The following is a 10630-nucleotide window of genomic DNA, read 5'->3' as shown; positions in this document are numbered from 1 at the left end:
AAAATACAATGTACTAGAAAGTAGGTAACAAACATTATGCCTATAGGCCCAAATCTTTTCAACGTGGCAGCTGAAAAATGCCAAAGCCCTAAATTATGATTTTACAGTAGAATAAATGGCGGAACTTTCATTTAAACATTATTGTATGATTGTAGCCCTAAGCTGCAGAAAGATTATGGGATAATACCTTGGGAAAACTCTGCTGGAGCTAAAAAGTCTTCCTTTGACAGAAGAAAATAATCAGACGCATTTTGTCTACAAAACATAACTTCCTGCAAAAAATACTTCACCGAATACAAAACGCTTACTGTTCCTAGCTTGTTCATACTCCCAAGTTCTTATCTATGCCAAAGAGGATGCATGTCCATATAAAATTGGGGCTAATGTCCATACTTATGATACCATGAGCAAGAAACTTCGTAACTGACCCTGGACTAGATTATTCAAGACCAAAACAATGTACCGCAAAGTGTTAAGGAACTACCACAGAATAAATTTAAAATTGTGGTGGAATTTTGAGCAAAATTCATATGCAATACTGGTAGTGTAAACGGCTATATAATTTAATTATAATGTGAACTAAATGCTGTACAACATAAGCTGTGTAATAAACTGGAAATTGACATTAACATAAATTAAATATTTAACATTATATTCTCTTAAAACATTGTATTCTCTGAAGATATAACTTGTACTACACGATGTCTCACGCAACAGCAATGTTGTCCTCAGGCAAATAATACGATGTGATTTGGTTGCCTCCCATAAGCAAAACCATCAGACAATGTAGAGTCTTCCTCGTCACTGCAATTCATTAAATCCTGCATTTCTCGAGATGACATGAGTTAGACAAATTATAGTAATTCCAAGCCACATCCCTGCATAATCCGGTGTGTAAAAAAGAGAATACCAGGATAATTACGTGTTCTGGCACAATGAGCCTGAGAACTAAAAATACTATATATTTTCACAAAACTGACATTACTTATCCCTCAAATGGGCAAAATAACAGCTTTGATGAATAAGAACAAAAATACGAGGCTCAGTAAGTGGGATGTAATCGGGTGTAACAAACTTGAGTGGCCATGAATGTCACACAGGCTCTCCACAAAGATAGCATCCGAACTGGTGATGCCTGCTGTAAACAGCACCTGAAGATAGGAAGGTACTATAGCGGCGGAGAAAGCCCACGCCGCCCGAGAGAGGGGAGCGTAAACACGTCAGCTGTGCCTGTCGGGTCGATTGTGGCAGACGGAGGGTTAAATGACCTAATGAAAATGTAGCCGGGTACTACCATCTACAACCTCCAATGTTTCGACTGTGAGCCCTCTGTCATTTTCAACGTACATCGGGAGAACCTCAAGATTCGCATAGATAGCAGTAATAGGATTCAATGTTTCTTCTGTTGACCGGGCGTTCATACACGTATCAGAGCAATGAAACATATTTTTTGTCCTAATTGTCGTCTGAATACTTACCGGTATGAATCAGATTCCAATTCAACAATAAAACTTGTGTACCATTTTGTAGGGTAAATATAATGTAGAGCTTACTAAACGTAATTCACAATGTCGGAAAATACATTCCCCTCGTATTGTAGGCCTAATTCAGTCGTGCTAGGAAATTTTGAAGTTCTTCATCCCCTCCTGTTCAGCATTTTATGAGCAAAATTAAGCACAGATAACGCTGAATGTCAGAGCACACGGCATAAACGCGTTGTTATTTTGTGTACAACTACGATATGGACTGAATTTTCAAACACAGTTCAAAATATTAGACATGGATACATGGTACCATGTCTTGTTGGCAAATGCGCTGATTGTTTTACTCCACGTGCGAACTAATAGGTAACACATAGGGCCTAATAGCTGTTACAGGAAGACTTAAAAATTGCCAAAAGACTAAGATAAATGTGCCGTTAGTGTATGAAGCACTCAGCAGTACCTGTGGGAGCAATTATCATATTTTGGCCGTAGTAAATACGTGAGATATTTAATATTTTGCCTGATGAGTTCATGCATCCAAGATACCAAACTGAGGACCAGGGAAGGATGAGCGCTATATAGGATTGCAGGTGTAACGTTATAAAGACTACAGCATATTTGAAGTACCATAAAAAGAACACAATTCTGAATAACCTATTTGCGGTAACATCTCTTATCTCCCAATCTGCATTTGCATTGTTTGTTAGAACAAACAAGTCCACACTTGCTTAAAACAAACTTGTATACCGGCGCTTTCAATGAGTCAGATATTTATTGCAAAAAAACTTACAATCTCATGTTCTGGCTTCAGCCAACAGCATTTTTTCTCTACAAATGTTTGTAAAAAACAACACAATTTCCTAGTACGGGAATTAAATCCCACTACAGTCTACAGTGACAACACATTTTCTTTAGGCTTTCAAGAATATGGTTCTATATACTTTCAATATCGAGCGCAAGTAATTCACTTGGTCATTGCCAGGTACATGTCTTTAAATTGTCAAATGAGCCCTTTACATGTTCACAGTGCAACGAAATGTGACAGCAAAATTTTTCATTAATTTATACATTGTTAATTACACCTTCTTTCCTTTGCTCTTCTATTTGTATTATGGACGTTGTATTCAAATGAATGTCGCCTTTTCTTGGAACTAGCTGAACTTTCTTTCTCTGAATTACACAAATTCGAGGAAATGGCGGCCTTTTCCTTTTCTGGTTTTGCAGCTGTATGATATTCCTTAAAAGAATTACGCCGAGTCGTTGCATTGCCCCGAAATTCGTTTCGTGTCCTTGTCGTCAGCACCGGTAATTTCCTATCGATCGTCTGTTGTATTGGCTGCGGAATTCGTGGGAAGAATGTGGAAAACCATTGCAGTTTTGTCAGAAATCTTTTTAACATATCTCCTATTGTCATGACGTGACCCCCTCCTGCCTTTACATCAATTTCTTCTTTGTCGTTTAAAAATGGCTCGAACCATTCCCATAAGTCTTGTGGAGGCTGTGTGTATCTGATATACATAAAACCTAAACCTCTAATGTAAGGGGAATCAGGGTGAGTAATCAAACCATTGACCTGTTTTCGAGTCATTTTTAACGTAAACATTTTATACAGTAAGCAGTAAGCTGATGATACAATCCCTCCCGCACCAACCCCTCTAACACCTCCACACAGTGCCGTTAACCCAGTTGTGTTTCGGCTTCCTTTTTCCCACGGTTCTAGGTGACCAACTCTGTAATAAATTTCATCGACGACTTCGTGGTACGTTTTCAACTTGCGAAGATTCACTTTAAAGTAATACGAAGTTCGTATGTTTTCCAAGATGAGTGGGTTTAAATTCATTGTACGTTCGTTTCCCCACAGTTGCAATACGTTGTTTTTCTTCTCTTCTTTCGATGTGGATTTTTTGTACACCTTCGAATCATTACACACTTGCTGACCATCCATATTCAATAATCTTCAGTGAAAAGAAGTAGAGCTGTTACTGCACCTAAAAAAAAAAAAAAAGATATTTTGCAGTGGGAAATGGTAGGCCTACTTTCCTAACTGGCAAACGGTACTACCTGTGACCAATAAAATAATTACAGATATCATAATTACATTCAAGTAACATTAGCCGAATAATGCACGTTGATATTAAAAACATTACTTATAGGGCGCCTTTGTAAACACGCAACACGGAAGTTTTGTGCTAGAAACAATAAAACAAATTGTTTTCTTACCTTACATGAATATAAATACAGCAACACTTGAATGACTAGTCTACCACATTTTCTTGCATGTGGCTCAATATTAACTTTATATTATCCTTCGGAAAACGGAAACTTATGGAGGCGTATTTTTATACATCAATATATGCCCAGCCAAAGCACTTCTACCTCCTCAAAGGTCTTCAGCGATATCAACAATAATGACAGCTCGTGAGTGGGAGCGGATGTTATGAGCTGTGATGATGTTGAGTTTGTAGTTTCTTGTACACAAGTATATAATTCTAATAATTTAATAAAAATGAACGTCGTTGCAGCTGTTAGGCTATACATTACGCGAATGACCGAAGAAAGTGGCCCAGGAATGAAAATACTTCTGATGGACAAACACACGGTATATTTACTGGCGTTTGGTAAACATTGAATAATCGGCTACTTACTTTTGGAGCTTACCTCTCTCATATATGTGTTCCCAGACTGGAATCGTGAGCATGGTATTCGGGCAGTCGGAGATACTAAGGAAAGAGGTGTACCTGTTCGAAAGGATTGATTCTGGAAGCGCCTATGAACCAATGAGACACTTGAAGTGTATAGTATTTATCCGACCAACGAAAGAAAACCTTTCATTTCTTGAAAGAGAGCTTAGAAATCCGCAGTACGGCGCTTATTACATTTGTAAGTACATTGTTTTGATGACACGATCTTCGTTGTTTATTTATCAATATTGAGAACTATTTGCTTCCAACAGTGAAACTATGTCTGCAGAGGATGACTGCCCTTTTGTAAAGCAAACAAAGTTTCCTCATTTTATTTTGAGACAGGAATGTAGATCAGTTTAGTTTGTTGCATTATTTAAGACATGACATATGAACAAATTAAGACTATACTTTTCTGCGGGAAGATGACTGTACCATCAGTTTCTGGATTTTGCATTGGAAAGCAAATTGCTCTGCATCCAAATATTATATAGGCCCCTACTTCGTGTTAGCAGCCAAAGCTACATAATTGCTTCTAAGTGTGTTATTTCTGAAACTGTTATAGTGTTCATTGATCTGCTTATTATGGAAGTGTGGAATATCATATAATTTTCAAATCAGATTTTATCTAGACTACTGTAATCCAGCAGGCACTGAAAAGCAGTTTAGAACTGTTCTTCCCATCTTTCTTTTATAGGCTATATATTGTGCATTCTTTAGTTGTATTCCATCGCCACCAGCAATGGTGCTTGCTGAGGTGGGATGGCCATATTGTAGGTGCAACTGTATTGGAGGGATACCCCTGGAGATGCCAGGTAAACGTATGTTTCCTGAAATGAAGCAGCAGCCTTTTTCAGTAGTTGCAGGGAGGGGAGTCTGGCTGATTTATTTATTTGGTCTTGTAATGCTAGCTGACAGGGCCATGCTATGCTGGTAGTGTGAATAGCTGAAAGCAAAAGGAAACTACAGCTGTTACATTTGCCAAGAGCCTGTGTATCTACTGTATGTATAAATGATGATATCCTCTGTGGTAAAATCTGGAGGCAAAATAGTCTTCCATTCAGATCATCTGGTAGGAGCTCTTAAAGAGATGTCATTAGGAAAATAAACTGTCGTTCTATGGATCAGATTGTCGGATGCTAGATCCCTTAATTGGGTAGGTAGGGTTAGAAAATTCAAAAAGAGAAATGAATAGATCGAAGTTAGATGCAGTGGGAATTGGTGAAGTTTGGTCCCGGGATGAATAAGTTTGAAGTCAGGTGAGTACAGGGTTATGAATACAAAATCAAATAGAAGTAATTCAGGAATAACCTAATAATGAATAAGAAAATAGGAATGCAGGTAAGCTACTATGAATAGTGTAGTGAACAACACTACCATTGTAAAAGTTTATATGCCAACTAGCTCTGTAGATGATGAAGAGTGTGAAAAAACGTATGATGAGATGAAAGAAGTTATTCAGAGAGAATTTGAAAGCAGAATAATAGGAAAAGGAAGAGAAGGAAAAACAGGAGAACATGGATTGCCTGTTTGAAACCTTTGGATAATGCTTGAGAAATTGAATGTAATTGACAAAAGAAGAAAATATAAAAATACAGGAAATGAGATGGGCAACAGGGAATACAGATTAATAAAGGAGATTGACAAGAAGTGCAAAAGGCTAAATAGGAGAGGACAAATGCAAGACTATAGAAGCAAGCCTAATCAAGGTAAAGATAAATGTTGCCTGCAGAAAAATTTAGAGTGGCCTTTTCTGAAAAAAAATGTAAATAAATAAATAAAAAGAAGGGCAGCTATATGAATGAATATCAAGAGTGCAGTTGGCAAGCCAGTACCAAGCAAAGAAGGGAAAGCTGAAAGTTGAAGGAATATCACACACACACACACACACACACACACACACACAGTTGAAAAGTGATAAGGGAATGTTAAGTATGTATTGTCTGCTAAACATTTTTTACCATTCAAATAGCCAACTGTTATGCACAGATGGCGAACATGCTTCACAGTCCACGGTCGGACTCACTGTTTCTGCAACACCTAGGTACAAGGCTATAGTTCCATTGTGTTAAGCACAACTGTGGATATACCACGAGTTATGGATAAGGAAACAGCAGTGTGAAGTTGTTGCAGCTCACTTCCTACTTGTGCAACAATGTTGACGATTGCAGAGGGATGGACATTGTTGCTTCATACTGTGTGTCAAATAGGCATGTAGGAGAAGCTTGTCGATGGTATGTGAACCCGTTCCCAGAGAAGAATTTCTTTCAGCAACAACATTTTGCAGTATTAGCCAATTTTTACTGCTACTGTAAGTGTTCAACCCACACGAAGAATCCGATCACAGCCCGTGGTGAACGAAAATGCTGAGTGGATGTTTTGGCTCTAACTGTTGTACATGCTCAAATAGTTCGAGGGAAATTGCATGAGTTGCAGGAATTTCGCAGCAAAGTGCATGAACACATATACCACCCATTGCATCAATCCTTAGTAGAATGGGGCGACTTTCAAAGCCGCTTGAACTTTTGCATTTCAATACAAAAACTAGCAGCCAGTGATGATTTTCATTCTCAGGTGTTTTCTCTGATGAAGCAACGTTTACGAATTGTATTCATGTGAATCGGCACAATATGCATTATGGGGAAGTGGGGAACCCCCACCAGTTAAGTGAAGTTGAGCTTCAACACCCCTGGATCACTGTAATAGGTTTCGGATAATTGGCCCATGCTTTATAGACAGTAATGTGAATGGCGACATTTTAGATAATATTTTGCCAATACTTCTGAAAGATGTCCCACTTTAAACAAGAATGGATATGTTGTTTCAAGATGATGGCTGTCAAGCACATTATTTGTGGACATCTCGTAAAGTTCTGAATCGAAACTATCCTGGCCGACGGCTTGGATGTGGAGGCCCTCATGAGTGGCCTGCACCATTACACCTCCAGATTTTTTTTTTTTTTTTTTTTTTTTTTTTTTTTTTTTTCCTGTGGGGAATGCCAAAGGAGAAATGTTACCCAGACATTCCAACAACCTGTGCAGATATGTAGCTGGGAATTATCACTGAATGTGCAAAAATTAGTGAAGAAAAACTTTGAGCTGTAGGATTTTCTTTCAGAAATAAGGTTGTGAGGTATACTTCTGTGAGCAGGCACCATTTCAAACACTATTTGCTTGAGTAAAACATGAAGATTTGTGAGAGGCAAGGGGATGCACCTAAGACCAGCACCCCGAGGGCGAGAGTCAATGGAATTCAGCCAACACAAGCACCCTGAGGGTGAGAGGCAAGGGGACTCATTAAAAAAGGACACTGAATGAAACAAAAGTGTACTACATCAACATCGTTGTTCCTGGGTAACACTAAATGTAGTTGTTACTGCATTGATAAACAAGCTGATAACCTATTCTAACCGTTTCCCACTTTGACACCATTGGTGAGTTATTGTACCAATAATGTGGACAATGTAATGTGTTATGTTCTCAAGAATCACATTAATTTTCTATAAAACACCCATGTTGCATTACAAAATGTAAGAATACTGCCCTTGTACTCTGCTGGGATCCTAATCTATTGGGTAATTTCCTGAGATACTATCGTGTTTCAATGAATTGTAACCTGTTCTGATTTGTGTTGATTACAGCACCATCTCTCGCACAACAATAAAATTGCCCCATACAAAAGTTATGTATTTTCTCCAGAGAATCTGAATTTGCCATAAAAATTGGGAGTTCCAATTGAAGATTTCAAATTGGGCACCCGTCACACCTCCTGGAGGTGGAGTAGGAGCATCAACTGTAGTGTCATTGGATGTCCCGCTTCAAGAGGAACAACTGTTATTACAGCCTTTTTTTGTAATATGATGTGTAGTTTCCTATATATTTCCCAAAACTGTTTTAAATGCCCCATCCTGTATAAGGGAAGTGAACTTAAAGGAATATCATAGAAACGGAAGGGGGAGTAGATGAAAATGAGTTGGGGTATACAATACTGTAAGAAGAATGTGACAGAACAGTGAAAGGTCTAAGAGGAAACAAGTTGCTTGGAGTAAATGACATTATCTCAGAAATATTGAGATCCTTGGAAGAGTCAACCACAATGTAATGTGAAAAAACCTCAGACTTAAAGAAGAATGTAATAATTGAAATTCCAAAGAAGGCAGGTGCTGATGAGTGTGAATACTAACAAACCATCAGTTAAAAGTTCTGGTTGAAAAATTCTGAAACTAATTTGAGACAGAAGAATAGGAAAACAGAAAGGTGCCAACCTTGGGGAAGACCAGGTGATCCAGAAAAATTTAGGAATGCACAGAGTAATACTGATGCTGTGACTTTTATTAAAAGGCAGGCAGAAGAAAGGCAAAATTACTTTTATAGTATTCATGGATTTGGAGAAAGCTTATGACAATGTCAACTGGCATACATTCTTTGTAATTCTGATGATAGCAGGGATAAAATCTCACAAGCATATTATAACATTCCATCCTAACCTAAACATTGGACTACTCGCTAGGTCAGTCTGTAAGCACATCTAGTTCTTTATCCAGTCACCAAAGAAATACCAAAATCAGTAAACAATTTTAAATTTATAACAATCACTAAAAGTGGTACTGGTACTCCCCATATGAAAAACAAAAATAATCAGTTCCAATATTGTGCCAAAAGAAATCGTTACATTGAGTGATACTCATTGGTTGCAGTGTTCTATCATCCAATTTGGTACAACCAATGTAAACAAATTGCCAACATCAACAAGCAACACTGGAATCGCTTACACCATAAGTGCATTTTATGTGAGAGCTCTATCAAACCAGACTTCGAACAACAACAATAACAACTACTACTACCACTACTACTACTACTGCTGCTGCTGCCGCCGCCGCCGCCACCGCCGCCACCTTTACGTCCCCAATGAAAATCTTCAGTATTCTTACTGCAGTCTGATATATTAAAGTTTTAATAGTTTTGAAGGTGTTAATAAATATAACATCCCCGCCTCGTATCTCCATTTGCTAGTGGAGATTATTATGACACATTTGTTGGCTTCACTTACTGATGACCGAACTATGATCTTTAAACCTAACCTATACCTTGAGGTGCACAACAAACCAATTTGTAGTAAATAGTGCTGCTGATATCTCTGGTCAAAGCAGAACAGCCCTTCTCTGTACAGAACTTCCATAACTTTTCCTTCATGCAGTGGCCAGTCAGTTTATGGTAAGTTAGTGGGTTACTAATATTCATAGAATGAAGTGTGCACACCAGTTTGTGTGAGCTTTCACCTTTTTACAAGAACATTATTCAATGTATAGTACAGTAATGCTTGCACCTTATCTGATATGTGGCTAGCACATTTTCAGTGAACATGTGATTCCTATCATTTTAATATTTTTTTTAGTATTGCTGACACCAGGGATATAAAATACTAAATGACAAATAACAATTTATACAGTTCATTTTCTCTATTGTACCCACAGAGCTTTTGCAGGTGATTGGTAAAACCTAGTAGACATCAAATGTCTTTCAGAATGACGGGATGTTGGAAGTGGAATTCTTGTCTGTCAATAGCATTCCAGAAGTTTCGTATACCTTCTGGATGGTTCTAAATGGTGAGCCCTGTAGAACATGGAGTGTTGCTGAAAGGGATATACTGGCTTAGCAGCCTGAACTGCAATGATATTACAAATGTATGTTAGAACTGTCACCCTCATTGTGTACTAAGTGCTGATAGTAATGTGAAATCTAAAGGATGTTGCGGTGTCCTGTGAAGCACCTGGTACACGTCAGTGTGTTATATTTGTTCAGGCAAAGCTGGGCTCTGTCTGGATCTTTATTCCCCTACCTACTCTTGCAATGTTCATGGAACTCACTAATTGCAACAAACAATTCCCAATGTTTTTGATTCTCCAGTGACAGTGTTAGCCAGTGTATGAGGTATAATCATAAATTAAATTTTAAATGGCTGTTAAAAACGAATGAATGCTTGTAGCTTCATGGCATTTGCATGGCTGCAAAAGGAGTCTTTGAAGGTAACTTTGTCAGTCAGCACTTTGTTGCGCTCGTCAGTGAATAAGTAGCAGGTGACTGAAATAGTGTTATTGCGTCTCTTACAAATTGTGAGGTATGCTGTCATTTGCTTCCTGCAAGCAGGAGGAATCAATGCTACCAAAAATGTCATGTTTATGGGAGTTGGGGTTATGAGCATTGGTGTTGTGAAGGGTGGTGCAGAAAATTCAAGGCTGGTCAGACAGGTCAGCAAGATGAAGTGATTGAGGAATATGCTCAGTTGTTGATGAAATTGTACGTCCAAGACATTGGTTAACAATTTTCGAACTTTCTGAAGATGTGCCTCAGATTTTAAGGACAACCCTTGTTAACTCTGTCACAGAGAGATAAGAGTACCATAATTTTTGTGTGTGTTGGATACCAAAGTCTCTAACTGACTTTCAGAAAACTGAAAGAATGGGTT

General features: G+C 38.2%; 2 protein-coding genes across 2 annotated transcripts in view; one reads left to right on the top strand and one right to left on the bottom strand.

Moving 5' to 3' along the window:
• Positions 1-2316: 2316 nt before the first annotated feature.
• Positions 2317-3872, bottom strand: LOC126094524 (pre-mRNA-splicing factor 38B-like). The gene is made up of 2 exons (XM_049908940.1): positions 3705-3872; positions 2317-3472 (listed from the first exon to the last, which is right to left on the bottom strand). Exon 2 carries the CDS (start codon positions 3427-3429, stop codon positions 2557-2559), a length of 873 nt encoding a protein of 290 aa, XP_049764897.1. The 5' UTR covers positions 3430-3472; positions 3705-3872; the 3' UTR covers positions 2317-2556.
• A 10-nt stretch (positions 3873-3882) lies between these two features.
• The window catches only part of LOC126094521 (vacuolar protein sorting-associated protein 45), a 125351-nt gene continuing 118603 nt past the window's right edge, over positions 3883-10630 (top strand). Inside the window, exons 1-2 of the mRNA XM_049908938.1 lie at positions 3883-4083; positions 4166-4364. Coding sequence (XP_049764895.1) covers positions 3922-4083; positions 4166-4364 — 361 coding nt within the window. The 5' untranslated portion in view covers positions 3883-3921. The remainder of the gene's footprint in view (positions 4084-4165; positions 4365-10630) is intronic.

Source organism: Schistocerca cancellata, chromosome 8 (assembly GCF_023864275.1).
Source record: "Schistocerca cancellata isolate TAMUIC-IGC-003103 chromosome 8, iqSchCanc2.1, whole genome shotgun sequence".
Lineage (NCBI taxonomy): Eukaryota > Metazoa > Arthropoda > Insecta > Orthoptera > Acrididae > Schistocerca > Schistocerca cancellata.
This window is presented reverse-complemented; position numbering and strand designations above follow the sequence as displayed.

What these genes read in the sequence shown, in the direction of transcription:
- LOC126094524 (XM_049908940.1), bottom strand. Translation starts at nt 3,429, where the DNA reads ATGGATGGTCAGCAAGTGTGTAATGATTCGAAGGTGTACAAAAAATCC.